The sequence below is a fragment of the Drosophila suzukii genome, chromosome 2L (assembly GCF_043229965.1).
Source record: "Drosophila suzukii chromosome 2L, CBGP_Dsuzu_IsoJpt1.0, whole genome shotgun sequence".
In the NCBI taxonomy this organism is placed as follows: Eukaryota; Metazoa; Arthropoda; class Insecta; order Diptera; family Drosophilidae; genus Drosophila; species Drosophila suzukii.
This window is the reverse complement of record NC_092080.1, coordinates 20,235,201-20,260,910: the sequence shown is the minus strand read 5'-3', so window position 1 is coordinate 20,260,910 and position 25,710 is coordinate 20,235,201. Positions and strand designations below refer to the sequence as shown.

The following is a 25,710-nucleotide window of genomic DNA, read 5'->3' as shown; positions in this document are numbered from 1 at the left end:
CCCGTCAGATTTAGCTATTTTGAGAACTATAACAAACAATTAAAACTATGTTTTAGCTCAACGATTTCCATTTTTGCATGTTAAGTATTCTGCAAATATTTTTACAGTTAGGAAAAATCTTTTATTTAAAGTAACAGTACCTAATATAAGTTATTTTGGGCTATAAGTAATAAACCATTGAATTGGCTATTTGATATATGAAAACCAATACCTAAAATTCAACACAATGATAACTGGAATGCCCTTATTTTAATTTCTTTTTTCAGAATAACTAACTAATTTTGTCGTCATTTAAGCTTTTAATTTATTTGATTTTAACCATAAAAACAGCTATAAGCCACGACAACACTGACATACACATATCGATAACCAACGGCGAGCAACGCTAGTTTTTTTCTTTTCAACTTTTAATTCTTCTCTTAATTAAGCCAACCAAAATAGCCATAGTTTATCAAAGAAAATGACACTGTATCACTTTGGAAATTGCGTGGCCCTGCTGACGCCGTACTACTTCACCTACAAATACTCCGGCCTGTGAGTTTCCCGCTGTTTATCCTCTGCAAACTGCCAGGTCCGCCAGGTCAATGAAAACATTTATGAATTGTCCCGGTTTTTATGTTTTTCACAGATCAGAATATGGAGCCTTTTGGAAGTGCGTGCAGGCCGGCGGCATTTACATATTCACACAGCTCGTCAAGATGCTCGTGCTGGCCACATTCTTCTACTCGGACGCACCTTCCTCCAGCGGCGAGTTCAACTTCTTCGCGGTGCGTGTGCTTATCATTATTTACCTTTGTCCAATTGCTGAGGTTAAGCTGTCTGCTTTCTGGTTTTAGGAGATCTTCAGGTGCAGCGTGGACATCGCCGATCTGCTAGGGTTCGCTCTTATCCTGAGTCGCATTCCCGGCAAGGGACACTCCAAACTTATTACCGCTGGACTTGGATGTAGGTTGAACCAAATAATTTAATTAACCGATGATGAGGGTAGTTTTACTTTTGTATCCCATTATCTTATACATACTATTAGATCCTCAGCTAGCATAGTTCAGAGTTCCTCTCTTCGTCGACATTTTTTCAAATTGTGTTATTTACTCTCAAGTTTTCGGTTCCTTAAGAACTTCACTCAACCGATACTAATGGTATTTTACCTTTGATAAAATATTGAAAAATGGAATTAGCCAATCAACATTTGTTTTATCATTTTACTTACATTGCCTTAGAAATATTTTCTCAAGGTTTTCTACCGCTGAAACCCAAGATCACTTAAAACTAAAGATATACTACTTTTTTGCAGGGGCCACAGCCGAGGTGATTCTCTCCCGAGGCATTATGCTGTGGGTAGGAGCCCGAGGAACTGAGTTCAGCTGGATCTACATACTCAAGTGTCTGGAGTCGAATGTGCTCCTGGTGCAGCACATAACCACGGCCACTCTGATCTGGCTGTTCACCCGTCACGATCTGAACAAGGCGCTGAAACCGCTGGTTAGCCTGTTGCTGGCGGTGACTGTCTTCAAAGGCGTCTGGCTGGAGGGCATGCTCCACATCCTGACCCTTGGACCCTGGCTGACGGTGGCTGTGAAAGCGTTAGTGGCTGCCATAATTGGATTCTGCACGCTGCACATCTACTCGGGTCTGGCCCAGCAGATCGGAATTTAAATGATTGTGCCACACTCTTTGTGTCCTTTTTGTTTTGTAATTTGTTTATTTTTGATGTTGTCACAGAGAGAATGAGATTTTGTAACGAAGACAACAATTACGGTTTAGAGAATTACCCCAAATGTTAATGAATTATAGCTACGATAACGTAATAGTAACAAAAATATTTACACGAGTTTTAATGAGTACAGTGAAACTGGACAGTATTTCATCGACAAGGAAAAGATAAACGATTTGACTTGGGCATCCTTGCCCGATTTAACAATAACAAGATGGTAATGAATAGTTTAAGACCGCTTCTTAAAGGATTGCCACTTGCTCATTTTAGCTTATACTCATAACGATAACAGAATGCTACATTTTGAAGGCACTATTGACTGAACTAACAACTACAAAATTGTGGCGATAGCCATGAAAACCATAGTTTAAAGTCTTGTAGACTCTTAAAAAATGTTTAGAAAGTCTCGCCTTGCGTAAGATTTTCTATGAGCTTTGCGGACTCTTTGCCCAGAGTAATTTGGTCCATTTCAAGGGAGTTAGCTCGCTTTGAAATCTCTATGAACCTGCCGCGGATTAGATCTGAAATTAAATTTCTGTGTTATTTCGTATTAAAATTGATAATTATAGATAATTTTAGCCTACACAACAAATGAAGAAAAGCTAGCGAAGCCTTGATGCGATCAACAAAAGATTTGATGAAATCATTGGCATTGATTCCAGTGATTTCTGGACTATTACGCCAAATGTTTAAAAGATCCATCATTACGCTATAAGTATCTGTGGAAAATTAAAATTTTTAGTTATATATACATGTATCTTGTATGAGTTAATCTCACCAAAAATATTACTCTGACATAATATACTGTGTTCGTAGAAATTGTTATTATTGATTGGTAGATCGTTACCAATTACGTTGCTAGGTGGCTCAGGAGTTAGTAAGATGTCATCCATTTCGAGGGGAATAGGTTGATTTATATATGCGTCTATATTTCTTGAACTTATCTTGCCAGCTAGCTGAGCAAAGATTTTCTTGGAAAGCGTCTCTGTAAATTCGCTGCCAAATATGGTTCTCAATGTATTTTCAGACTCGTCTTGCATTTGATCTTCACTTGAGTTAATGCCGATGTAATTATTAATAGCTGAACAAAATAAACTAAACAGAAAAATTTAAGAGTTAAAATCGGCAAGCCGAATTAATGTATCCTTGCAGCTCAAACTGTGCATATTATGACTACTCACGTATATGTTACTGAAATCGCATATTCAAACGATTTGAAAGTAAATATACCGATAGTTCCTATTACAGATTTTTTGTCAGAAATGTACAAACAAAATTGGAAACTCAGAAATCTTAAAATGTATTGTTGTTGCTCCAGAGTAGAAGAGCATATGATTAAAACCAAAGCTATAATTTAGTTTAGATTATTTTATCATTAATTTTTAAAACGTTCCAATGGCAGCTGTATGATATAGTCGACTTATTATAAAATCATTTTATTAAAAATACTAGAATCGGTAAATAGGATGTACCCAAAGTAGAAGAGAATATGATCAAAAACAACGATGTAGTATACAGTTGTCTTGTCTGCCTAGTTCGCTTAGAAACAGACAGACGGACGAACAGGCAGGCGCGGGTAGATTGATTCGTCTAGTGAAATGTCGAAAATGTCTCCTATACTGCTTTAAAAACGTCCGACTGAAACCACAATACGCTCTGCAAGGGTATTCAAATTGTTATTCAAGAATGACTTACTTGTTATTTAGTTTACATAAAAGTTCGTTCGGTGATTTTAGTTGTTTGGATGGCTTTTTTACAATAACCTCTCTAGACGAATAATCATTCATATATTTAAGTCTTTGCTTTGCCAGTTGTTCTCTAGTGTATTCAATACGCTTATCTACTATCAGTTTTCTTTTGCGAGGATTTTTGGGCTTGCTGTATGTGATTTCTTCAAAATTCTCCAAAACATACTGGACCGATGGTTCGCAGCATATTTGAGATATGTCGGCTGGCTCAATGTTATGCGGAAAGATTTGGGTCATAATAGCATTGTCAGCTTGGAAAACGTCCATTTCATCCAATCTCGGCATTTTATCTGGTAAAATGTCAGTTGAATCTTGGGTTACTGAGCGCCGCTTTACTATAAATAAAGAAAAATTAGATGAAATAATAGATGAAAATTAGATGAATCATTTTTAACTGGAGGATCGCTTACAGGTTCTCGTTTGATCGCCTTTGGGAAAAAGTTCTTGGAAAATGGTTAAATCCAAGTCTTCTCCGTCGCCAAAACCATCAGATGGCATAATATGGCTCTGATCTTCGTGAATTTGAATTTCTTCAGTAATGGTAATGGCATGATATGAGTTCGATTGCGTACAGCTTCTGGTTGGTTCAATGGACTTTTGGTATACAAATTAAGTATATTAGGAAGGAAAGTGTTTAAGATTTTAATTGGCGGCCCACCTCGTCTAAGTCCTCTTTCACCTGCTGTGTGTACTCTGTTTGCCACAACTGACATTCTGATAGTATATTTTCGTAATACTCCTGAGTGGATTTGTTCAGAAGCTCCGACTCCTGCAATCTGGGACGTTTGGAGACGGTGACCTTTGATTTCTTGGTAATCACGCGCTTCCGTTTGCGTTGGGTTCCAATCCCAGATTCCTTAACCATTACAGATTTCGTGGTTGTAACAACCAAATCCATGTTGGTACGTTTCATTTGCTCCATCAAAAGCATGGTATCCCCTAGGAGCATGATGAATTAAATATGTGTAAGCGGTTCCCTAATATTCAAACTAACGCCTACCTAAAAGTATGTCCACCTGGCATCTATAAATATTGGTAGCGCCGTATGCCAAGCGCGAAAGATCCTTGAAACTAACATTTCGCTTCTTCCTTGTTGCCAATAGATTTGATCGGCGGGCTCTAAATGAGTTTTCTTCTATTAAATTAGTGATTTGCTTGCTTAAAAGTTTAAAATTTAGTTGGGAAATTGAAATGATTAGCTAAGTACAGCTTTATTTACCAACAAGCGACAATATCCACAGCGGCGATCTCATTCCGATCGAATTGTGCAAAGGCCGATGAATGGGACTTGCGGCCTCGGCCTCCCACTTTCCAACACGAATCGAGGATGTTTCCCTCAAATAAATCTAAGTCCAGCTTTGGAATCGCCATCGTATCTACTACATTAAACACTTAAACAGTACCCAAAAAGGGTATTTAAAAAGATATTACCAAAAAAGTTGAACTTTTAAAATGGCGGCGTAGTACGTAGTAGCCCTCAGCTAACGGTACTTTCTATTTGGCAGCCCTAAAGAGACTAGAGGTGACAGAAATGATCAAAATATCGTATCGGTATTTTAAAATCCAAACATTGACGTTCAAGGAAAATCAAAATTAAAGTTCTTTTAAAATTATGAATAAAAAGTTTCCAACATTTTAAGAAACCAATATGAATAAACCTGTGTGTGATAAAATACAAAATATTTATTTAATTATTCTATACGATTGTTATATGGAACAATCGCCTCGTAAAACTACGCGATATTTTTGGTTAACTCGTGATAATTTTTGGCGTTCAGTGAACGGTCGCACTGCAGGAAAGACAACAAAAAAACCAAAAATAAAAGGACAGGAAAAATACATTGAACATTTACTAAAAGAAAAGTGATACATAATCCTTACGACAACTGCCAAAGAATACGCAGGCCCCTTCCCAGATACCCCAGAATACTAAAGAACTAAGCTATGGTAAGAGATTTAAGACATGTCGAAAAACAATCAATTACCAAATTGAAAACATGACTAATATAGGAGAGTGGGCGTGTTTTTGTTTGTGTTTTTCGATCGCCGATTGTTGTCCCCAGATAACTTTGATGATTCCAGTTCATTAATCAATTAAATCGGTATTTGCAGGGTGATAACAATATATGCGATATTAGCAACGAAGTTCTGGAGGAACTGAAGAAGTTTCGATTCAGCAAGAGCAAAAATAATGCCGCTTTGATATGTAAGTAATTATTGCCATGGAAACACAGGTTCTATAACCTAGGGTTCATTTAAAACATTCCAGTGAAAGTTGACCGGGAGAAGCAGTCTGTGGTTCTGGATGAGTTTATCGACGATATTTCCGTTGACGAACTGCAGGAAACACTGCCAGGACACCAGCCCCGATATGTGATCTATACTTATAAGATGGTGCACGACGATCAGCGCGTTTCCTACCCGATGTGCTTTATCTTTTACACACCAAGGGATAGTCAGGTGAGGGAACTTTCTTTGATATTTCATTTAAATTATTTAAAAAATTAAATTTAGTAAGAGATATTATTCCTTAATATTAAATGTCAGTAAACAACCACTTCTAAAAATTATTTGAATGAAGAACTTTTATTTGATTTTAGATCGAACTGCAGATGATGTACGCCTGCACAAAGAGCGCCCTTCAGCGCCAAGTGGATCTCACTCGCGTCTACGAAATTCGCGAGCTGGACGAACTCACCGAGGAGTGGCTGAAAGCCAAGCTCAAGTAGAGAGGTTTCTACCTTCTCTGGGATAACCATTCCGGGCCGTTGTCAAAAGCAATATTTTATGATTGTTCTTCGATTTATTTTGGAGCTTTTTATAGACATATTCAAACTGGATCAAGCCGATACCAACGATGCATACCAATACCAAACAAACCAATATTGAGATACGACAATTTTTACCTACAGAAAACACAAATCAAGCTAAGTTTATACAACGTAATGACAATTTTATATAGACGATAGCATGCGACAAGTATGCGTGAGAAGTTCTTAGTGATTTTAGTTTTGCATTTAAGTAATAATCTTAAAAGAAGCTGTGCTTGCCAAATTTCTACATGTATTTATTGTAAAGATGTTGAAGCAAACATGACAAGAATATTCCATTTTATATAGACAAACTAAATAAAAGTGTTCAATATTAAAAAATCGTTGTTGATCAGGACTGTTTGTAAAAAACGTCTGACCAAAATAGCAATACCTTGTTTCAAGGTACAAACTATTATTATATTATCAACTAAACTAGCTTAGGTTTTAAAGTACTTCTTTTGTATATCATCTTAATTCTGTAATACTTTAGTAATGCAATCTCTGAGCCGCCGTGTGGTGCAGCATCGTGTAGCGTCCTTCGCTCGGCGTGGGCGGTGGAGGAGGCGGCGGAGCCAACATATGAGCCATGGCAGCCATTCCCATTTGGGTGGCCGGATTTGGTGGTCCCAGATGATGCAGGGCATCGTGATGGTAGTGATGTGACATGGGTGGCGCAGGTGGAAGTGGCAAGTTAAGCAGATTATTGTTGACCGCATGTGTGCGGAAATGCAAACTAAGACTGTCCGCCGTATCGAAAGCCTTGTCGCAGTCCGGGCACTTAAAGTGTGCGTGATCCAGGGTGTCCAGACCCACGGGATCCGTGTCTATGGGCTCGTCATCATCATCGTCCACTATGTCATGATTCGTACTAGACTCCAAAGGATGAAGCTTCAGTTTATGAGATCGCATATCTCTCCGCCTGCTGAAAGCCTTGCCGCAAACATCGCAATGGTGGTTTTTAATACCAGTATGGGTTATCATATGCTTGGAGAGATCGCCGGCTGTGTAGAAGGCCTTTGGACAGAGCGAGCATATCTGATCCCGCACTCCCAAGTGAATCTTTTGATGCGCTTGAAAGTTGCCCAATGCGGAGAACTGTTTGGAGCATATCTCACACTGAAATGGCTTGTCGCCCGTGTGAGTCCGTTCATGGACTTTTAAGTTGTACTTTTGGGCAAATCTTTGGATGCAAAAGCTGCATTGATAGGGTTTCTCTCCCGTATGAGTTCTTATGTGCTGCGTCAGTTGGGCGATGCACTTAAAACTCTTGTGGCATTCGTAGCAGGTGTGAGGCATCTTTGGCACCGGTTTGGGACCCCGTTTCTTGTGCTCCTCCGGCGGCTTCCTTTGGTACCGGGATCGCCTCTTGCTTCCCTTGGTTTCCACCGGCTCCTCCTCGTCGCTGTCGCGCTGCGGAAGCGATGGCTTCTCCACAAAGTCTGTGTTGGTTGCCGCATCTTGGCGCCAGGACTCCAAGATGCCCAAGTATTGGCGGAGCCGCAGATCGTTGTTCTCGCATTCCTGTTTGAAGTGGAAAGCTACTCCCAGCCGGTAAATGCAATTGTTGCAGATGACCGAAGGCAAGCCATCGGTTTTAAGCACCTACAATATTTGAATATATTATTTCTTATTTTTAAGTTGCTCATTTAAAACCCACTCTAATTTTGGCACACTGCATCAGCATCACTGAGGGCATCATGGCAAAGTCTGTGCTATAAATCGATGTCACCGGATGTAGCTCCTCCAGGCAAACACGACATATTTTATGTATATTATAATCCATCTTTTTATTAAGCAATTTAACAGAAATAAACAATCAGTGTTCGAGTTTTTTATCAACAGCTGATTGTGACCAGGGCTGCAAGAGAACAGTCAACGCACCATTGCGATGAACTATTTTGGATGTTATTTATTGATTTTAATTAATATTTAATTGCCTTAAAATTAAATAGGCTTAAGTACCATGTATGCATATGTTTTCACAAGTTGGTATTGTGACGAATTGTTATTTTGATGTTCATTGTAGCCGATGTGCCCTGTCCGACCTGTCCCTTAGATATCGATAAATATTTATAGATTTCGAAACGGGCTTTTATTAATTCAACTAAATTGCACATATATTAAGTAACTCATTAAAGCCATATTTAAATTTGCATTACATAATTTCTTGACTACTTTAATTTAAAAAAATTAAATTGAAACCGCAACTATAACCAGGGCTGCACAAATGCAGACCTGCTGCCACCCCTGGCGAAACGGTGTGACCTTCTTCCGTTTTTGCGCTGACGTGACGTGACAGTTGATTTGTTTGATTAAAATAAATAAGAGAAAAATCACAGATAAACTGATTTGTGACGGAACCAAATTATACCGGAATCGGTAGCCGGAAAAGAAGACTGAGTGCGCAAAAGAGAAGAGTATAATCCAGGAAGATCGGTCGGCGGAGCGGACCAGGGAAAGAGAGAGAGCGAGTGAAATTTCGTGGTTTCGGGACCCCCTCGACCGCAGCCCCCCACAATATATCCGTTACCCACTGGCTAGATGCTGTGTATACAATATTAGCGATTATCGAAAGCAGGCAGCGCATGTGCCGGCATCCGAAAAACACTATTTAATATCTAAGCTTTTGTAAACAAATTGTGGAGCGGAGACCAAGGTCAAACAAGCCGACGAATACGAATACCTGGTGAATAGGTTTCGTTTCGTTTCGCCCCAAAGTGCCAGTAGTCCCGTGCAACTTGCAATGGCCACAACAAGCCAGCTGTTGCCCAATGGCAATCTGTCCAGGAATGGCAAGACCAAAAGGGAGGATGAGGAGGAGGAGGTGGAAGTGGGATCTGGAACTAGTGCAGGTGCTGGAAGGGATACACTAACGGGACTAACAGGACTAACAGGACACCCATCCACATCCACATCCGGCACCTTTATGAAACTGAAAACCTATCTCCTAGCTCTTCGTCCCTGGTCGCTGTCCGCCAGTCTGGTGCCCACGCTCCTCGGCTCGGCGCTGGCCCACCGCTCCCAGTGGGCGGCGGAGTTCTCGCTGGCCACCTTCTTCCTCACCGCCTTCACCGTGGTCACCGTCCACTGCGCCGGGAACGTGGTGAACACCTACTTCGACTTCATCAAGGGAATCGACAAGCAGAAGGCCGATGACCGCACGCTGGTGGACCACATACTCACCAAGGATGAGGTGAGCCAATCGATTGGATCGGTTAATAGTGACCAGGTCTTGCACTAAAATGTATCTTAGTAGATATAGGGTCCCAGAAATCCTGTGCTTTCTGCAGCAGCGTGATATTACTTGTATATTGTACAATTTACAATACAAAGTATTATAAGTTGAAAGTATTTCAAAATCAACAGTTTGAATTTTATTGAAATTCCTAAAATATAAAGTAATTATAGATTTACAATTATTTTTTAATTAGCCTCAAATATTTCGTAGTCACACACAAACTAAATTATTCCCATATATTTATCGATTTGCCTAAATCACACGTTCAAGAATTCTCCATTTGCATGTACTTTATTAACAAAACGATTTACTTAATCACCTCGCATGCGGAGAGGCTAAAAGGTATAAACTATGAAGTAGGTTTTTCAAATAATTCTTCATCATTAATGCAAAACGTGATTTCTCAAATCACAGCTAAAGAACTAAGATATTGGCATGGTGGTGCATAAGTTAGGAAATTTCTAAAATAATTTCTTTGTGGATTCTTCGATCTTCATTTATAAAAAGTAAACACTTAAAAAGTGAGGCAATGAAAGTATATTTCTTTTGTATTGAAATGAATTTTACTATAAATTAAATTCTTTAGAACTGCGCTGAGAAAGATCGTGTTGAGGTCATAAAACATTTTGTGAAGACAGTTGATACTAAATATCACATTCTTTAGGCAATTAGCAAAGTACTAATTTAAGTCAAGGGCAGAAATATAAGTCTTGAGATTTTAAACCATTATATGTGGAGTTTGAAAACGAATAACAAGAACAATGTAATATAATATGAAAGGTTATTTCCAATTTATATTTCTTAAAATCGGTCTCTTTGGATTTTATATACGTCTAGAGTATAGAACTGGGCATTCAGAAGTTAAATGTCTGGCAATTAAATTATTTCGATCGTTTAACACAACATTTTTGTTATTTTTCAGGTGGTCTCGCTGGGCGCAATACTGTACATGGCCGGCTGCGGGGGTTTCGTTTTGCTGGCTGTGCTCAGTCCCGCCAAAATGGAACACCTTGCGCTGATCTACTTTGGTGGATTGTCTTCGAGTTTTCTGTATACAGGAGGCATTGGTTTCAAATACATCGCCCTGGGAGATCTGGTGATACTGATACTCTTTGGACCCATCTCAGTGCTTTTTGCCTTCATGTCACAAACAGGTCACGTGGACTGGACGACTATGGGCTATGCGATTCCACTGGCCCTCAATACGGAGGCCATCCTGCACAGCAATAATACCAGAGATGCGGACAACGATCGCCGGGCTGGAATCGTAACCCTGGCAATTTTAATAGGACGCACTGCCTCCCATGTTTTGTACGCAATGCTGCTCTTCGCACCCTACTCGCTGTTCTTCATCTTCGGTTTAAAGTACTCCCTCTGGTTTCTGCTACCATTGGTGACCCTGCCACAAGCCTTCCAGATAGAGAAACGTTTCCGCAACGAGCAGACGATGCACTTGGTGCCACGACAAACAGCAAAGCTGAACTTCTTCTTTGGCATCTTGTACATCGTGGCCTGCTGTTGTGCCCAGCAGTTGCCCACTTTTGGATTCCGGAAACATTGATAGACGGGGAGAAGTTACGGATCTGGCAGAAAACAACCAGAGACAAACTGGTGCAATGTTTTAGGGAATTTCATTAGGTTTTAGTCAATGTGTGTAATGAGGAGGGAGTACGAAGCTGTGTCAGTTTCCCACAGTTTGATGTTGCGCAAATTTCGAATGGCTGCTAGTCGCCCGTTAGAGTCTAAACTTTTGAACTGAACATATCCTAGCCCAAGTGGGTCGATTTATTTCACAGAAAATCTAGGGAAAAATATATGGCATTGTGCAATAGAGACTACAGGCCCAATATCAGCTTAAAAAGTTTACAACGTCAAATCCAAAGATAATCCAGAAACAATATTTAAGAATAAATGGTCTGGCATTTTTCCAGATTAGCCGATTTATAAAGCTATCAAGTCTAAAAGAAACTTAACATTGAACATATTTTTTTGTATTGACATAATAATTTTTAGAAAATTATTTTTATTTTTGAGCGCATTAAACAAGAAGTTTGATATTAGACCTTTAGTTTCTCTGTCAAAAGTTATTTAAATTGTCCAAAGATTTGTTCACTACCTACAATATCGACCCTTACCTATCCCACTCGTTTATATTTATTTCACATCGTCACAACCTTAATCAATCAACTACCACTCAATGTAATAAATAATCATACTCTTCCTCTCGCGCGTTGGGAATTACGGACCAAGAAAGTTATGTGCAACAGTAACCAGTAATGCTAATGCAGCCCCAAATGTTCACCACGTTCATAAGGGTGCAGATACTTAAGTTTCGCGAATCAAAATGCAGATTTACTTTACAAATAGAAGTGCTTGGAAATGCAGCTTAGTTGAAAGTTTTTTGGCAATTGGCTGGCTTGCTTTTTGTGTAACGAATGTTAGAGTTTTTACATATATTATATACACGAACACGAGCATATATTTATATACACATCTAGATCATGTAAGCCCAGTGTCTAGCGGCAGGCTCAGAGTGAGAAAATATCAAAGGAAAAATGAAGAAAAACCTATGTAAAACGAAAACAACACAAAGTTAAATTTTTAAATAACTATATACGTAGATGTCGAGGCGAAGGAGCAAACATTGTTTTCCATTAACAATAGCGTATGCATATAAACAAATAGCTTTAAATAACAAACAGAAGAGGATAAAGCCAAAACCCATTCGCATTATAATTCATTGTGTAACTGAACATTTGTGTGGCAATATTTATTTGTACGCTAGTTTTTTGTATATTCATTCATTCTTTTGTATACCGCATAGATAAATGCTTCTGTTGGAATTGCTCAGCAGCCAAGTTGAATTGACCTAAGTGAAAACTTTGTAAACTACAATTCAACAACAAATGAACAATAATAATTATAATGATATTGATAATTAAATGTTTAATTAGAGAATGTAAACATGATTTGTATAATATACACTGATATATATTTTATTGAATGTGAAGAAAGTGAGAGGGGTTTCGAGGATAAATAGGTACTCAATCGCGCAACGCATTAAAACAGTGGAGATCTGCTTTACAAATTAAAAAGCAAGGTGTTTTATATATTTTTTTTTAATCCAAACGGAAAGCATATATATATATATTCTTGTCTTTGTACACCTTAATCCATGACGAGGTAAGTATAATTCAAATTGAAACGTACAAGAAAAAATAATGTAATCCTATTATTGCTCCCTAGTTACCAACATGATGTCGTATGGCTTTACGGCAGCAGTGGCTCCTTCGAGTGGAATCTCCTCCGGCACCTGACCAGGAATGGCCACCATTTTAAAGTTCTGCAGCACTGTGGTTGTGAACATAAACAGATTCTGCCTCCCCAACAAATCGCCCATGCAGCGATGACGACCAAATCCGAAGGGATTGAAGGCTTCGGGTAGCTTCAAATGACCTTCGAACAGAAATCTCTCGGGATCAAATGCCTCCGGATCGGGAAAGTCCACTGGGTTCATCAGCATTCCCCTGAAACAAGCCACTACCATGGTGTCCTTGGGAATTTCATAGCCCGACAATCGAGTATCGCAGACTGCTCGATGCGGTATGCCAAAAGTGTGCACCATAAACATCCTGACTGCTTCCAATGTGATGGCCTCACAATATGGCAGCTTGGAGCGATCCCTGGACCACTCAGGTATGCGCTCCAGGCCCACCACCTCCTTAATTTCCTGGAAGGCCCGTTCCTGGATTTCCGGCTGCAGCACCAAGTGCATGAAACAGAAACCCAGACTCTTGTTGGTCGTCTCCGAACCAGCCAGAAACATATCCAAGCAAATGGCCAGCAGGCTCTCATCACTGAACATTCCCTTTTCATCATTTCCCTCCTCCCGGGCACGGAGATAAGAGTCCATCAGATCTCTGGGCTCATCGTAGTTCTTGTAGGTCAAGCGATGCAGCTCGATCTCCTTGCTCATAAAGGAATACAAGGAACGATGACTTTCCACGAATCCATTGTAGCCAGAGTAGTCCGGAGCTATGAATCGAAGAAGCGGGAAGTGACTGAAGAGAGCACCCACCATATCGATGTTCTTGAAAAGCTCAAAAAAGGTCTCCAGTAGCTCCGTGATCTCCGGAGATCCTGGTTCGTATCTCCTACCACTCAGCATGCACCAGAGGGTATTCAAGACATAAACACCCGTCAGATCGTGCATTTCAATCCGCGCCTGCTTGCCTCCAGACTTCGCCACTTGATCCTTAAGATCCTGCAACAAACAGGTGGCCTCATTGTGGACAATATCCATCATGCCACTTCTGGCAAATCCGAAATTCTTCAAGTGTCTCAGGATAAACCTACGCTGCTCTACCCACATTTCGCCATCGGTTAAAAGCACTCCCAATCGGGAATTGAAGGTCCTCAGGCGATAAAATATGCCATCTGGTCGGCCATCAATGTCCTCATTTGTCATCATTTCGCTAATCGCGTCGTTTGTATAGGCTATGACCACCTTATCCTTGCCAATCTTTAGGCCAAAGAAGCCATAGGGGTTCACGTATTGCTTGGCGAATACATCGATCACTTTGCAAAACATCCCAAGACGACATCGCAGCTGGGAAACCTGGAGGGCACTTCCTACTATCGGATACCAACGAGGTCCTGGCGGAAAACGCCTCGGTTTTCGCACTCCTCCAAAAAAGATGGCCAAGAGAGTGGCGCAAAAAATCCAGATGACAGCATAAAACATGTTTTTGCCTTTGCTTTCACTTTTCCCAATTACGCAATATTGGCTTGCTTTTGAGCTGGAGTTTGGAGTGGCTATGTTATCCTCAGTTTCCTGGTGATCCAGTCCAGAGTTCGATCCCGCACCTGACGTTCACCCAAATCGACTGAATCCGCTCGGTTAGTTGGGTCTTTCTTTTATAGACGTCGTGCAAAAAAAGCTTTTCCTCTTGTTTGATTTTTCTTTTGGCCATTAAAGTTTTTGCAAGAGTTGGGAGTTTGGGAAATGGAAGTCGGAAGGTAACTGAGTTGGAATTTCGGTATGTTCTATGCTACCAGCTAAGAAAATTATAAGAGAATTTCGCTATTGATCTTGAACTTTTATAATACTGATGTAATTGTAGTAATCAAGTGTTTTAAGATTAGTTTAGAATATAAATTCTAACTAAAAACTTCGGACATTTTAAGTAAAATAAGTGAAATCATTGAGTTTAACATATTGTTTTTTCGAAATCGAGTGTGTTTAGAATTGTAATTATTTTTTTAAGCGTCGAATTCTTTATGAAATTTGAGTATTGAATTAAATTTATGCTATTAAATAAATATCTAAATATTTTTGTTTAAATATTTCATTAAATAGAAAATTTTGTCTTTTTCAATGCCAACATTTTGTAAGTTCCAAGCAAGGTAAGTTTTATATCTCTTTTTTGAGAATTCCCAAAGGCATTATTATGCAACAACCTTAACTCGAACCATTTCCTTCCAGCCTCAAAGACCCAAATCTTCACCCGTCTGACCCACTGCCTTGTGGATAGTTCAACCACATTTTCCTCTGCGTTTAATCGCCGCTAACCAGCGACTTTAATGGTCATGGACAACGCCAAATCCACTGGATCACAGCCAAAGTCAAGGAAAACTTGTTGCGTTAAGAAAACCGCGAAAACGCAAATAGAAAAAACCCGTTTGCTCCAAATGAAAGGGAAAACAAATGGAGATGTTGGGAAAGAGGCAAAGCAGGAGGAGGAGCTGACTGGACAACTCGTCTGGATGAGGCTATTATGTCATCGGCATCGCCATCGCCATTGCGGAAAGCGGTGGGATGGACTTTGTTTTGATGATAACTCCGCTGGTTCCGGTTTGGTTTGGGATTTTGCCGTTTCATGCGATCAAAGTGGAGCTAACATCGATTTTTGGCATCCAATTGGGGCTTTAACATGGGGCCACACTCGCGGATCGCCCATTTGAAGGCTGGCACCCGAGCTGCAAAGACGTGACAGGACAACAGTTTAGTCCAAAAAATGGGTTTCAGGTGAGCATATCCATAGGATAAACTGACAAAGAGCTCAACCCAAAAAAAAGTTGAATTTCTGTATTTGAAATAGAGTGAGAATTTTAGGACCCTAAGTATCGGTTTCAAATTTTCTTGCATTTTAAGTTAGAGAGTTTCCATAAATGCTAATATAGTTTCATGTTAAACCCGTTTGTAATCTTTAGAATCGTGCTATTAGCTGCCACCGGCCTGGGAGCCATGTACATGATGCATCTTTTGGCCCAGGATTGGGTTAAGATCCGACCCATCCGGGGAATAACCCAACTTGCCGGGATGGCCGCCCAACCAATTCAGCAGGTTATTGCTCCCATCCAACAAGCCAGTGGAGCTCTGAATCTATTTCGAAGCAGAAGAGAGGCGAATTTAAATCATGAACTTGGTTGGGTGCGAAGGACTCAGGATTCGGGAGGAGGAAGTGGAAAGGTTGGTGCTGCAGGAGGAGTGGTTCATAGACCGCATCCCGCCATCGATTGGAAAAGGATCCTGTCAAGGGATCCCTTCGAGTGCCTTCAGTCCCTGATCTGTCAGCTTATGTCCGGAGCTGAAGCGAAAGTTCCGGAGGCTGAGCTGCTCATGGATTATCTGGAATCATCGGTGGAGATGGCTCCGGTTAAGATAGGCCGGGCCTTCAGTCGGGGATTGGCACTGAGGGGTTCCCCGGAGCTCTGCTTTACCGAGTATCCCTTTTGCCTTTACTCCGCCAAAACGATGTTGCGCATCCTGCGGTGGTTCAGTGAAACGGGGGAAGTACCCATGGAGGAAGTGGCTTAGTTGTATAAGTTTGGCTTCAATAAATATAAGGAGAGTGAAATGAGGAAGTAAAAAGTTAGTTTCGTTTTCGGTAAAGGTGCTAATGCGTTTGAAATAAACATTTTTGGCGTTTGCGTTTCCGATTTTATGGAAAATAAAATGGAAATTAATTTTCCCAAAACGCTGTCGCGTTTTTGTTAGTATAATAATTTATAGTTTGTCCATCGCTGACACTAAATTCCAAGAACCAATTGGTTGTTTAATGTGTTTTATGTTTACTCAAAATTTCAATTAACATAGTGTTATAAAAAAATCTAGACGAACTCATAGGAAAGCGTTAACAAACAGGGCAATATGGATTCTTTAGTTATTGGGTCGCAGAACCTCTTCCGTAGATTCTGCGTACGTCGGTATGATAGGCCCGGCGCCTGCAGATGGGGCAACGATGGAACCTTCTAATGGCCGTGTGGATGCAGTTTCTGCCAAACAAATGCCCACACCGCAGGGCAACTAGGTGATGACCATTCTCGGCTGTCCAGGGAGACAGGCAAATCGAACAGGTGGAGTCTTCGGTGAGTCTGTCTAGTCGATGACTTATTGTGCGCAGTTCTGTGAGGAGGCGGTGCTCGCCGAAGAACGAGGGCTGCTGTGAGCGGGACCACCGGGTAATCTCGAGCTGCAACTGGTCAAAAATGTGACGACGTTGAGTGCTGAGCTGCATCATCTGCGAATGTTGCTCCTTTAGCTTGCGTACTTGCTCTTCCGGACTGTCAATAGACTCCTCCGTCGGCTCCTGCTCCAAACGCTCTAACTCCTCCTCATGTTTCTCCAGTTGTTCCAGCAATTCAAAGACTTGCTCCGCTGACGACATTTTGTGTTATAATAGTGGGCAGTGACAGTTTGAATGCTCAAACTGTTATGATCATTGAAACAAAGTTTTTTGTAATTTACAAATTTTTTCTTTGGGAATAATCCCAATAAAAAAGTACGTCGGTTATAGAAAAAGTTTATTAATAACAATAAATTTTCCTTTGTAGTTACCATCAGTATGCAAAAATATTCATATACATTATATATTACAAATTATTAATTATATTAAAACGGAATGAAGTAAAGACTGGAGAGCGATTTAGCTTCTGCTTTATATTTGAGAATTGGGTTTTGTTGCGATAAATAACAAATGAGCGAGCGACAGTTTAGTTAATAATAAGCTTTCAAAGCCCACAGCATTAACGAAAATAAGTTAAGATAATATTTTTGATTTGTTCAACATATTTTGTACATAAGATAGAGTAGTGGTAGAGAGCTTCTGTTGCGACTTCAAGTTGTGCACGCTTCGGGGAGATTCTCGCTTTCATTTGAGCATAAAAATAATAATTTTTAAATAGAATTAGATCAGAAATAAATTCCATAATAGTGAAGCGCATTAGGCCAGCGGCGGAATCTTGCCACTGAGTGTGACACTCGTAACATCCTTGACAATCATCTCGGCCACCTGCCAGGCGATCTCCTCTTGCACATTATCCTCTGGCAGATTCACAAGCTTTCGCATTGCATTTTTGATTTTGTTCCCGCTGACACTTAGTGACCATGGTTGCGATTTGATAGCCACTGCATCCACAGCCTCAAAGTCCCGCTCATAACGTCCCAGGGAGTTAACAAACCCGAATTTAAGTGCTCCCACAGGACGCTGCCAAAGAAGCTGGGGGTTCGTCAACTGCCTGGCATCGATGTTGAGGTTTCCAGACTGATGATTAATCGATGTTTTTGATGGCATCTGATCCATGGAAGCCAGCAAAGTATTGTGCTGCGAAATGTGTGTGCAGTCTGACATGGATAGTGTTTTTCTATGGCGCTGCTGGGCACTCGTAGTTTTTCCAGGTCTTCGCAGGCTTAGTTTTTGTTGAAGATTCGCGTGAGGAGTAGAGTTATCTATAAAAAATTACCTTAAGTTAACACAATTTTGTACACAAGTTTAAATTCCAAGACAAACCTCGTTTAACCTTAAGTTCGTTTACATAGTTGTCAAAAATATGCGACTTCAAAAAGTCAGCAAAGTACTTTTGCTCTAGATACTTGGCCGTAACTAAGAGGGCCAAATCGAAAGCTTGCCACTGTTCACCTGGAGCACAGATGGCTTGCTCCACCCGCAAGCGCAGCTTCTGGGACATCCAGAGACGACACTCGGATTGCAGGGAGAAGTATTTGTCGTATATGATCATGGCATCGCTCTGGGCCGCCTTGCTATCCTCCTCCTTCTCTTCGCCAGACGCAAAACTCTTGCGAAAGTTTATGCCCGTGATCCAGAACTCCAGACATTCCCGCTCTTGCCGCTGTTCCAGGTACTCGGTGAAGTAAAATAAAGCCAGTTCGCTGTTCAAAACGTCGTAAATATTAATCGAACCGCCTTCGATCAGCTCCAAACAGTAGGTTGAATAATAGCCACTCTGCAGAAATCCCTGCACATGATCCCGCTCCAATTGCTCCAGCACAAACTCCATGCCTTCATCAAAGCAGCTGGCTGGAATTGGTTTACTACACTCTGATTTATCTCTCCCGCAAAGGAGAAGAGATATGTGCGCTAGTATGACGATGGGAAGGTCCACCTGCAAGCTTGCGTTCACTATCAGATACTTTTGGTAAATGGCAATGGCATCACTGATGCTGGCCCGGGAAAGTTCGGAATTCGTTCCAGACTTCTGTCTATTGATCTGCTTGTTGGTCTCCGCATAAATGCGGCTCTTCTCGTCGTCCGTGAGGGGTTTCCGCATGGACAGATCGCATAGCGTCTTCAGTTCAGGTACATCTTTGTCATCTTTGTGCGGAGAAGACGGTTCCGCCTTCCTAGGAGGCTCCTCCGGTTCATCTCTCTCCTGTGAGAGCGCCGCCCGCTTAAAGTTCTTGATGTCCAAGTAAAATTTAATCAGGGGCAGGGCCTGTCGGGTGTCCAGATACTGCACAAAAAAGCTTAGGCAGTTGGGATCGTTGACAATGGAAGTCAGGTTCATGGAAAGGCGAGAGTTGTAGGTGAAAATGTCTGGGGAAAAAAGAGAATTATAATGTTATAATGTTTTCTTCCATTTGAGTTGTTTTAACTTTCGGTTTTTTGTTTTATAATATTGTGTTTTCCATTCACATAATCAAATGTTCACTCTTAACAGCAAACAAAAACATTTTTGTTCATAAAGTATCGTAAATTGTGAATCACGAATTCGTTGAGCCTTTTACGAAATTGTAATTATAGAGATAGTATGAGTAATTCTTAGGAACTATAAGACATTTTTTAAGAATGCCAACAAAGGATGTACAGAAATATATTCCTTGGCATATGACATAAATATCCTTGATACTTTATATGCACCAGGAACAGATTCCTATTCCCTCTATTCACCACTTAGCTTTCTTTTTAGCCCTTAAAACACTCTTGCAATACATGTAAGTTAGGATAACATGTTGTAGTATCTGATTTTGAAATGTTACTCAAGTGATTTGCCAATCTTAGTGGGATTCCCACCCTGAACAGAACGTGATGAGCAATTGAACAATGAACGGTGAGGTAATTACCATCGTTGCTGGAGAGACTGATACCATCGGAGAGGGCACCCACTCCTCCGCCGGGTCCCACGACCCCCTCTCCTCCCACCTCCTCCGCCTCTAGGAACACCTCGTCGCAGAAACTGGTTGTCGAGCGCAGGGAGTGGCGCTTGTGGGCCATAACTCCATCGGTGGTGTCCACATCATCGGCTGTTTGCCCACAATTGGCATCCGTGGCATCTTGGCTGCTGCGACGGCGGCCTAAATAAAAGAAAACAAAGTTATTGGTGTCAACAAAAAGGGCGAAGAAGAGAAGGTGGGCGGGGGAGTTGGGTGAAAACAGCAGCGGAAATCGTTGAAAATTGTGCACTCACTGGCTTGCCTCTTGATGTAATTTAACATATTTACATTCTCCGGCTTTGGGTGATTTTGTGAAGTGCTTCTTGTGCTTTAATTTGACGATTTGCTTAAGTAATTGATGAACTAGTTTAATGCGATGCGACGGTAAATATTATGAAAATTGCTGTGGCGATAGGGTATTTTTGGCAGTAGTAGGTTGGAATACCTTTGCCAGCAGGTCACACTGATTTATTAACAGTTAACTGTTAACTTAACAGATTCTGCCAACGAATTACTGTAACGGTTTTTTAAATATTAAATGTTGGTAAATGATTATATAATTCTCTTGGAATGATTGACCCCTTTTTAGAAATAACCTGACAAAATTTTTTAGAACTGGCAGTTTATTATTTTATTTTTTTACAATTAGAGTCAAGCGTAACTAAGGTCTTTTTTTCCAAATTTGCTAATTGTTTTATACATTGTCGTCAAGAGTAGAACGGCGTTATTTTTGACGTTAAAAATTAAAAATCGAAGTAGACCTTTAAAAAAACGAGAGCATAACGGCCTCTGGATATAATTAGGGTATTCCCTAAACTGTTGTATCGCTGAATTGTGTGAGTTTGCTCAGCCGCTAACACCTGCTCTATACAAACTCCATTTTCAGAATTTTCAGCAATTTAACAAACTCGTATCTGTTGAATTGCTAGTTGCTTATTTAATTTATAAGCCAAGGCAACTCTAACATTTTAGTTTCTTGAAAACTGGTCACATCTGTTTGAAAATTCAACGCTAAGAATTTTGGGTCGTTCCCTCGATTGCTCCAATTTGGTTTGTTGAAAATTCAACAGTTTAGAAAATACCGAAAGAATTTGTCGACTGCACTGTAAAACTTAACCAATCTCTATTTTTTTGCCTAATAGCCTCTAGACAAAGCTACTTAATATTGTTTCAAAGCGGATTTAGTTTTTTTGAAATTAAAATGGGTTTCATTGCTAGCATGTAAAATGTTTGTCTTGGCTAAAAATTTCTTTATTGATATTAGCTTATGAGTCAAGAATAAGAGTTCCATAAAGTGAGAATTTTACAGAAACTATTGTGGGCCAACAGTGACACCATAAGAATTCAGTCTGAATAGACTATTAGGTGTTTTTTAACATGAAAATGTGCCAAAAATACCACAAAAATACTTTTTGTCCATGCTAAAAATAATAATAATAATAATAATAATAATCTAGTTTACAAAAACACTTCGTTCAATGGTAGTATTCAAAACACATTTAAAAGGCATGAGGCACTTAAAGGTGTCCGTCTTGGAAGACCAGACGGGTATGACACTTTGAGTATAAGCTCATTATAGAGACAGTTTCGGCTGGAAAATAATATATATGTTAATATTATTTATGATAATTAACTACAATTTAAAGTTAATTGTCCTTTAAGTTTAAATCTAATTTTTTAATTTTAACGTTTAAGTTTATAACACAAGCGGCCTGTTCTGACTCTCTTTTATGGATATTTTGTTTTGAATTCGATTAAACTAGTCGAAAGTGAGAACCGGTTCAGCTAATATATATTTATATTTTTCAATTATTTATTATACTTATTAATTATTTATTTTTGTTGGCAACTGTGTTGTAAAGAATTGCGAGGGCCATGGACCTGATCATGGCCACTCCGGTTAAGCAAGGAAAGCAAATTTAAAATTACAACATGTATCTATTAATGTTCGTGTGTGCAAGAGGCACTTTAAGCCCGAGTGCCTAACGGGCTCTAGCCTTAGGAAAACCAGTATACCAACTGAAGAACTAGGATATGAGCCCGTTGATTCACTCCCCGATTTCTTTTGGCTATCAAAGCCCATTATGTGTTCCATGCAGAAATGTAAGGGAATGGACACGGCTATAGGAGATGTAAAAGTAGTTGAATTGGACTCTCCTTTCTTTATACAGCAGAATTTTAATTTGGCTTGGTTAAAATGACTTGGTAAGCCAAAGTAAATTCCACTTTAAGCAACTTTCTGCGTATAGGAGCAGTGCCAAAGTTGCTGGTATTATTATGGTGATATTTATGAAAGAGTTGCTGATTACGAAAAAAAAGTATATAGATTTGCTGAAATAGTGCAATTAGAAGATAAAGCGGCCAAAACTCTAATACTTGATGATGGACTTGCCGAAATGGTGCAACTAGAAGAGGAGAAGGAGGAATTCATGAAAAAGTGCAGCTTGAGAGTGGTGCTGAAACGCACTTTGTGGAAATTTGTCAAAATGTAGTAAGTCCCGATAGGCAAAATAAAAAAAATGAAGTTGTTGAAATAGTGCAACGCCTTGTGCAAATGCCTAAAAAGAAAGCGTTGATATAAAACCGAACAAAAAACTCCTTAAAAACGAGATTCCATCGCTTATGAAGAAAAATGAACATTTAGATAGTCAAGTAAAATGTTGGGAATCCACTTCAGAGCCGCTCTTTAAATAAAATTACTCCTTAAAAGAGACTATAAAAGATTGGTCTCCACAAAATATTTCCCCTGAAATGGGGAAAAATTAATTGAACATAGTTTTGGCAAAATATAAGTTCACAAAAAACAAATTGCATGGCGAAATAGCCATCCTAGAGTACAGAGCTACAAGGGATGAATTCCTATTTTATTGATATGAAAGATTTGATAATTGCCATAAAATAATTGAATAATGCCTTGGGGAATCAAATCTTATGCCTACTGGTTTGGTGAACTGGAGACGTGGGCTTCACACAGGCAAGCCATCCCTAGGTATTTTATCAAAGCCACGATCTTCTGCACCGTCATTCTAAACACAAAAGTCCAGAAATAGACAACGAGCTTGACCCTGATCGATAGAGCCTAGGCAATTGACCAGGCAGCTAGCGACGGTACGGCCTGGGGTCCATGACCTAGGTACATTCGTTGTTGGCCGAATTAATAAATAATAACTAGTAAAACTATTTATCTTTAAGATTGGGGTCATAAGACCTGAAGGAATAACCAGTGGAGGTGGCGGACAAGCCGGACAAATTTCGGACCAAACTAATGAACGAACCACAGATGGGAGAAATGTTGAAGGACGCTGAGGGGGCCCAACTGGCTGACCATTCGTTTACGTGGTCATTATCTCTAAAATAAAATATGTTTGTTAATGAAAAATTGCATTCTGTTATTCGACTTCGGACTTGGTCCGAAAGAGACGCGACGACTCCAATCAAGACCAGATTTTTTCTTTTGGTTTAAATCATCGAGGGGATGATCGCCTTGTTGGCTGAAGCAACACCACATTGACCATAGACAAGACTCGTGTGTTCCATCAGTTGTTGTGTGTTGCCTAGAGATGGATGGCCGACGATAGCCCGGAGTAATCGAAATATACGGTTGTTATCGCAAAAATACCAAAGACTTGCCCAAGAATAATTTTTTTCGCACACCACTAGTCTAATTCACCATTTTTTATTTTGATAGGTGATAGCAAAGACTTTAAAATATTTCTGTATTATGTTTGGTAATAGCCTCTGCAGACATCCGATTTTGTTCACACAGAAAATCGCTGAAGCGAATCGTATCGGAAGGGAAAGGACGTGCAAATACCGAAAAAAAATACAAAACAGCAACACGCAAAACTAAATACAATTGTAGCGCTCACCAAATGATTATTTCATTACTATTAGCAAATTAATCAATGATGAGATTTCCATTTATGCAAGCTTTGTGTAAACTTTGTAAGCCAATAGTGACGCTACCGGATTTTTCACAAGTAGGAAGTGAAAGTGACGTTTGGACACCTTCCTCGCATACGGTTCTTTGAACATATACTTTTTTTAAAACCATTTATGGAGGTAGATAATCAAATAATTTTTTCTTTAAAAAAATAATGCACGTTTTGATGCGAATGGCGTCAATTCTTGCCAAGAAGGACATAAGCCATAAATAAAAGCATTGGGAACATTTTTTTTAAGATGAAATAAATGCTGAGTTTCGAACCGTTGAAAAGCTTCTTGGGCCTGCACCAACAATCACTTCCTTATGACGGCGCCATTGGAGTTCAAAAGCATTTCCTTCTCAAAGAAATCCCGAAACGCCAGGTACAAAAATCGACCAAACTCGTAAAAAGTACTTAAAAACACTGGAATACTAAATCGATTTGCGTGTGTAGTCCCATTTTCCGCTAAAGAGAGTTGTACCGACTTTTCCCATCTCTTTTTAGCACTTCAATTCGATCAGACCAATAACTTTGGATATAGTCTTTGAATGTTATATTCTTCTGGACCTTTAGCCTACCTTTCGCATTTCAATCGAGTTTTTCTCAAAGCGATAACTTGGCCGGTTGACATGATAACTCAATTTTTATGGAATTAAGTTATTTCAACTCCGATAACACCAAAATTCACATCAATAAATAGAGAGTCAAAAACGCCATACATATTTTTTTTTGCATATTTGCATAATATGCATATGCATAAGATATACAAAATATATGCAAATATGTAAAATATATGCACAATATGCCTATGATAATCACAACTCAAAAAATGTAGTTAAAGCGATTCTTGTGGGTGTAAATAGATTGTATTTTAATTAATAATTGTTAACTTTTTTGTCTTTAATATTTGTAAATACATGTATTAAATTACTTAAAATAATATGCATTACAATAAACGATCATCATTTTCTTTTTAATTATAATTTGTAAGGCATTGACGATTATCACTAAAAACCATCTTGTAGGCCGAAAAGCGTCATTCAATGTCACACGGTGTAGTTGGAGCAATTTTATATTTTGCAAAGTTTTGATTTTTTACTTGTCCAAGTTCAGACATTTCACCATTAAACTGTAAAATATTTTTGATTTCCGATATAATTTGAAAGTGTGGGTTTCTGTTCAAAATCATTTAAAATTTTTGGTTTAACTCTTCCAAAATCCCTTGAAATACTTTTAACAATATTTTCGGCTTTCCTAAATAAATTCATTGATTTTGCCAATGGTAACCCCCCGCTTCCAAGGAAGTTATAATTCCGGCCACTCTCTGAAATTTTGATTTTATAAATATAAAATCCCGATAATGCTGAGGATTTTTAATGAGCTCTTTGGCAAGCTTTATGGATTCCGCATCCACAGTGTTTCAATCTTATCTAATCTAATAGTATATTAAGCTTAATTGCTAAATGTAAAACTTACAATTTGGCAAATTAATAAGCATAATAATGAAATTGATTCAAAATAATAATAATAACAACATTAGTAATAAGAACAACAATAATAATAATGTGCCTAAATAGGCATCATCCTGGCAATTCAAATGATATTAACTAAGAATAATGACAACAACAATCGTCTGCACGAGCTGCTCACTTACATATGGGTACCATTTGGCATGCATTTGTGTTACATTACCGGGTGATATTTTTCGTTGTTATAAAAAAGGAACTTTATGAAAAGTTGTTTTCTACTTTTGTAGCTAATAGCAATAAAATGAAAATGTAACAAATTATTTATCATTTTTTAGCGTGGAGTCGTGGG

General features: G+C 39.4%; 9 protein-coding genes across 9 annotated transcripts; 4 read left to right on the top strand and 5 right to left on the bottom strand.

The window, feature by feature from the left end:
• The first annotated feature begins 359 nt into the window (after window positions 1–359).
• LOC108021596 (BOS complex subunit TMEM147) lies at window positions 360–1,822 on the top strand. Its single transcript, XM_017090389.4, has 4 exons — window positions 360–534; window positions 629–767; window positions 837–945; window positions 1,295–1,822. Exons 1-4 carry the CDS (start codon window positions 461–463, stop codon window positions 1,654–1,656), a joined length of 684 nt encoding a protein of 227 aa, XP_016945878.1. The 5' UTR covers window positions 360–460; the 3' UTR covers window positions 1,657–1,822.
• Window positions 1,683–4,927, bottom strand: c(2)M (crossover suppressor on 2 of Manheim). The gene is made up of 8 exons (XM_017090387.4): window positions 4,682–4,927; window positions 4,463–4,620; window positions 4,121–4,401; window positions 3,873–4,056; window positions 3,410–3,797; window positions 2,493–2,809; window positions 2,299–2,433; window positions 1,683–2,235 (listed from the first exon to the last, which is right to left on the bottom strand). Exons 1-8 carry the CDS (start codon window positions 4,831–4,833, stop codon window positions 2,111–2,113), a joined length of 1,740 nt encoding a protein of 579 aa, XP_016945876.3. The 5' UTR covers window positions 4,834–4,927; the 3' UTR covers window positions 1,683–2,110.
• A 583-nt stretch (window positions 4,928–5,510) lies between these two features.
• GMF (Glia maturation factor) lies at window positions 5,511–6,614 on the top strand. The gene is made up of 3 exons (XM_070997873.1): window positions 5,511–5,668; window positions 5,732–5,922; window positions 6,063–6,614. Exons 2-3 carry the CDS (start codon window positions 5,854–5,856, stop codon window positions 6,189–6,191), a joined length of 198 nt encoding a protein of 65 aa, XP_070853974.1. The 5' UTR covers window positions 5,511–5,668; window positions 5,732–5,853; the 3' UTR covers window positions 6,192–6,614.
• LOC108004918 (zinc finger protein OZF) lies at window positions 6,504–8,133 on the bottom strand. The gene is made up of 2 exons (XM_017068013.4): window positions 7,933–8,133; window positions 6,504–7,877 (listed from the first exon to the last, which is right to left on the bottom strand). The coding sequence occupies exons 1-2, from the start codon at window positions 8,056–8,058 to the stop codon at window positions 6,762–6,764; spliced, it is 1,242 nt and encodes a 413-aa protein (XP_016923502.2). The 5' UTR covers window positions 8,059–8,133; the 3' UTR covers window positions 6,504–6,761.
• A 411-nt stretch (window positions 8,134–8,544) lies between these two features.
• Window positions 8,545–12,512, top strand: heix (UbiA prenyltransferase domain-containing heix). The gene is made up of 2 exons (XM_017089559.4): window positions 8,545–9,468; window positions 10,436–12,512. Exons 1-2 carry the CDS (start codon window positions 9,019–9,021, stop codon window positions 11,072–11,074), a joined length of 1,089 nt encoding a protein of 362 aa, XP_016945048.1. The 5' UTR covers window positions 8,545–9,018; the 3' UTR covers window positions 11,075–12,512.
• Cyp303a1 (Probable cytochrome P450 303a1) lies at window positions 11,844–14,257 on the bottom strand. Its single transcript, XM_017089558.4, has one exon. It carries the CDS (start codon window positions 14,255–14,257, stop codon window positions 12,746–12,748), a length of 1,512 nt encoding a protein of 503 aa, XP_016945047.3. The 3' UTR covers window positions 11,844–12,745.
• Window positions 14,258–14,378: 121 nt separating this feature from the next.
• LOC108021054 (uncharacterized) lies at window positions 14,379–16,425 on the top strand. Its single transcript, XM_065869003.2, has 2 exons — window positions 14,379–15,541; window positions 15,727–16,425. Exons 1-2 carry the CDS (start codon window positions 15,531–15,533, stop codon window positions 16,331–16,333), a joined length of 618 nt encoding a protein of 205 aa, XP_065725075.1. The 5' UTR covers window positions 14,379–15,530; the 3' UTR covers window positions 16,334–16,425.
• Window positions 16,426–16,563: 138 nt separating this feature from the next.
• Window positions 16,564–17,242, bottom strand: LOC108012681 (E3 ubiquitin-protein ligase rnf8-A). Its single transcript, XM_017078111.4, has one exon. It carries the CDS (start codon window positions 17,181–17,183, stop codon window positions 16,680–16,682), a length of 504 nt encoding a protein of 167 aa, XP_016933600.3. The 5' UTR covers window positions 17,184–17,242; the 3' UTR covers window positions 16,564–16,679.
• Window positions 17,243–17,302: 60 nt separating this feature from the next.
• On the bottom strand, window positions 17,303–20,383 carry pkaap (A-kinase anchoring protein pkaap). The gene is made up of 4 exons (XM_017090146.4): window positions 20,221–20,383; window positions 19,877–20,107; window positions 18,306–19,349; window positions 17,303–18,244 (listed from the first exon to the last, which is right to left on the bottom strand). Exons 1-4 carry the CDS (start codon window positions 20,246–20,248, stop codon window positions 17,739–17,741), a joined length of 1,809 nt encoding a protein of 602 aa, XP_016945635.3. The 5' UTR covers window positions 20,249–20,383; the 3' UTR covers window positions 17,303–17,738.
• Window positions 20,384–25,710: the final 5,327 nt, after the last annotated feature.

Excerpts from the sequence above, each read along its gene's own strand:
- LOC108021596 (XM_017090389.4), top strand. The coding sequence starts at position 461 with ATGACACTGTATCACTTTGGAAATTGCGTGGCCCTGCTGACGCCGTAC. Across the intron at positions 535-628 it reads ACCTACAAATACTCCGGCCT|ATCAGAATATGGAGCCTTTT; the intron begins GTGAGTTTCCCG and ends TGTTTTTCACAG. Across the intron at positions 946-1,294 it reads TATTACCGCTGGACTTGGAT|GGGCCACAGCCGAGGTGATT; the intron begins GTAGGTTGAACC and ends ACTTTTTTGCAG.
- Cyp303a1 (XM_017089558.4), bottom strand. The coding sequence starts at position 14,257 with ATGTTTTATGCTGTCATCTGGATTTTTTGCGCCACTCTCTTGGCCATC.
- GMF (XM_070997873.1), top strand. The coding sequence starts at position 5,854 with ATGGTGCACGACGATCAGCGCGTTTCCTACCCGATGTGCTTTATCTTT. Across the intron at positions 5,923-6,062 it reads ACACACCAAGGGATAGTCAG|ATCGAACTGCAGATGATGTA; the intron begins GTGAGGGAACTT and ends ATTTGATTTTAG.
- LOC108012681 (XM_017078111.4), bottom strand. The coding sequence starts at position 17,183 with ATGTCGTCAGCGGAGCAAGTCTTTGAATTGCTGGAACAACTGGAGAAA.
- heix (XM_017089559.4), top strand. The coding sequence starts at position 9,019 with ATGGCCACAACAAGCCAGCTGTTGCCCAATGGCAATCTGTCCAGGAAT. Across the intron at positions 9,469-10,435 it reads ACATACTCACCAAGGATGAG|GTGGTCTCGCTGGGCGCAAT; the intron begins GTGAGCCAATCG and ends GTTATTTTTCAG.
- pkaap (XM_017090146.4), bottom strand. The coding sequence starts at position 20,248 with ATGTTAAATTACATCAAGAGGCAAGCCA. Across the intron at positions 20,108-20,220 it reads TTACATCAAGAGGCAAGCCA|GCCGCCGTCGCAGCAGCCAA; the intron begins GTGAGTGCACAA and ends TCTTTTATTTAG. Across the intron at positions 18,245-18,305 it reads CGAACTTAAGGTTAAACGAG|ATAACTCTACTCCTCACGCG; the intron begins GTTTGTCTTGGA and ends AATTTTTTATAG.
- LOC108004918 (XM_017068013.4), bottom strand. The coding sequence starts at position 8,058 with ATGGATTATAATATACATAAAATATGTCGTGTTTGCCTGGAGGAGCTA. Across the intron at positions 7,878-7,932 it reads TGCAGTGTGCCAAAATTAGA|GTGCTTAAAACCGATGGCTT; the intron begins GTGGGTTTTAAA and ends CAAATATTGTAG.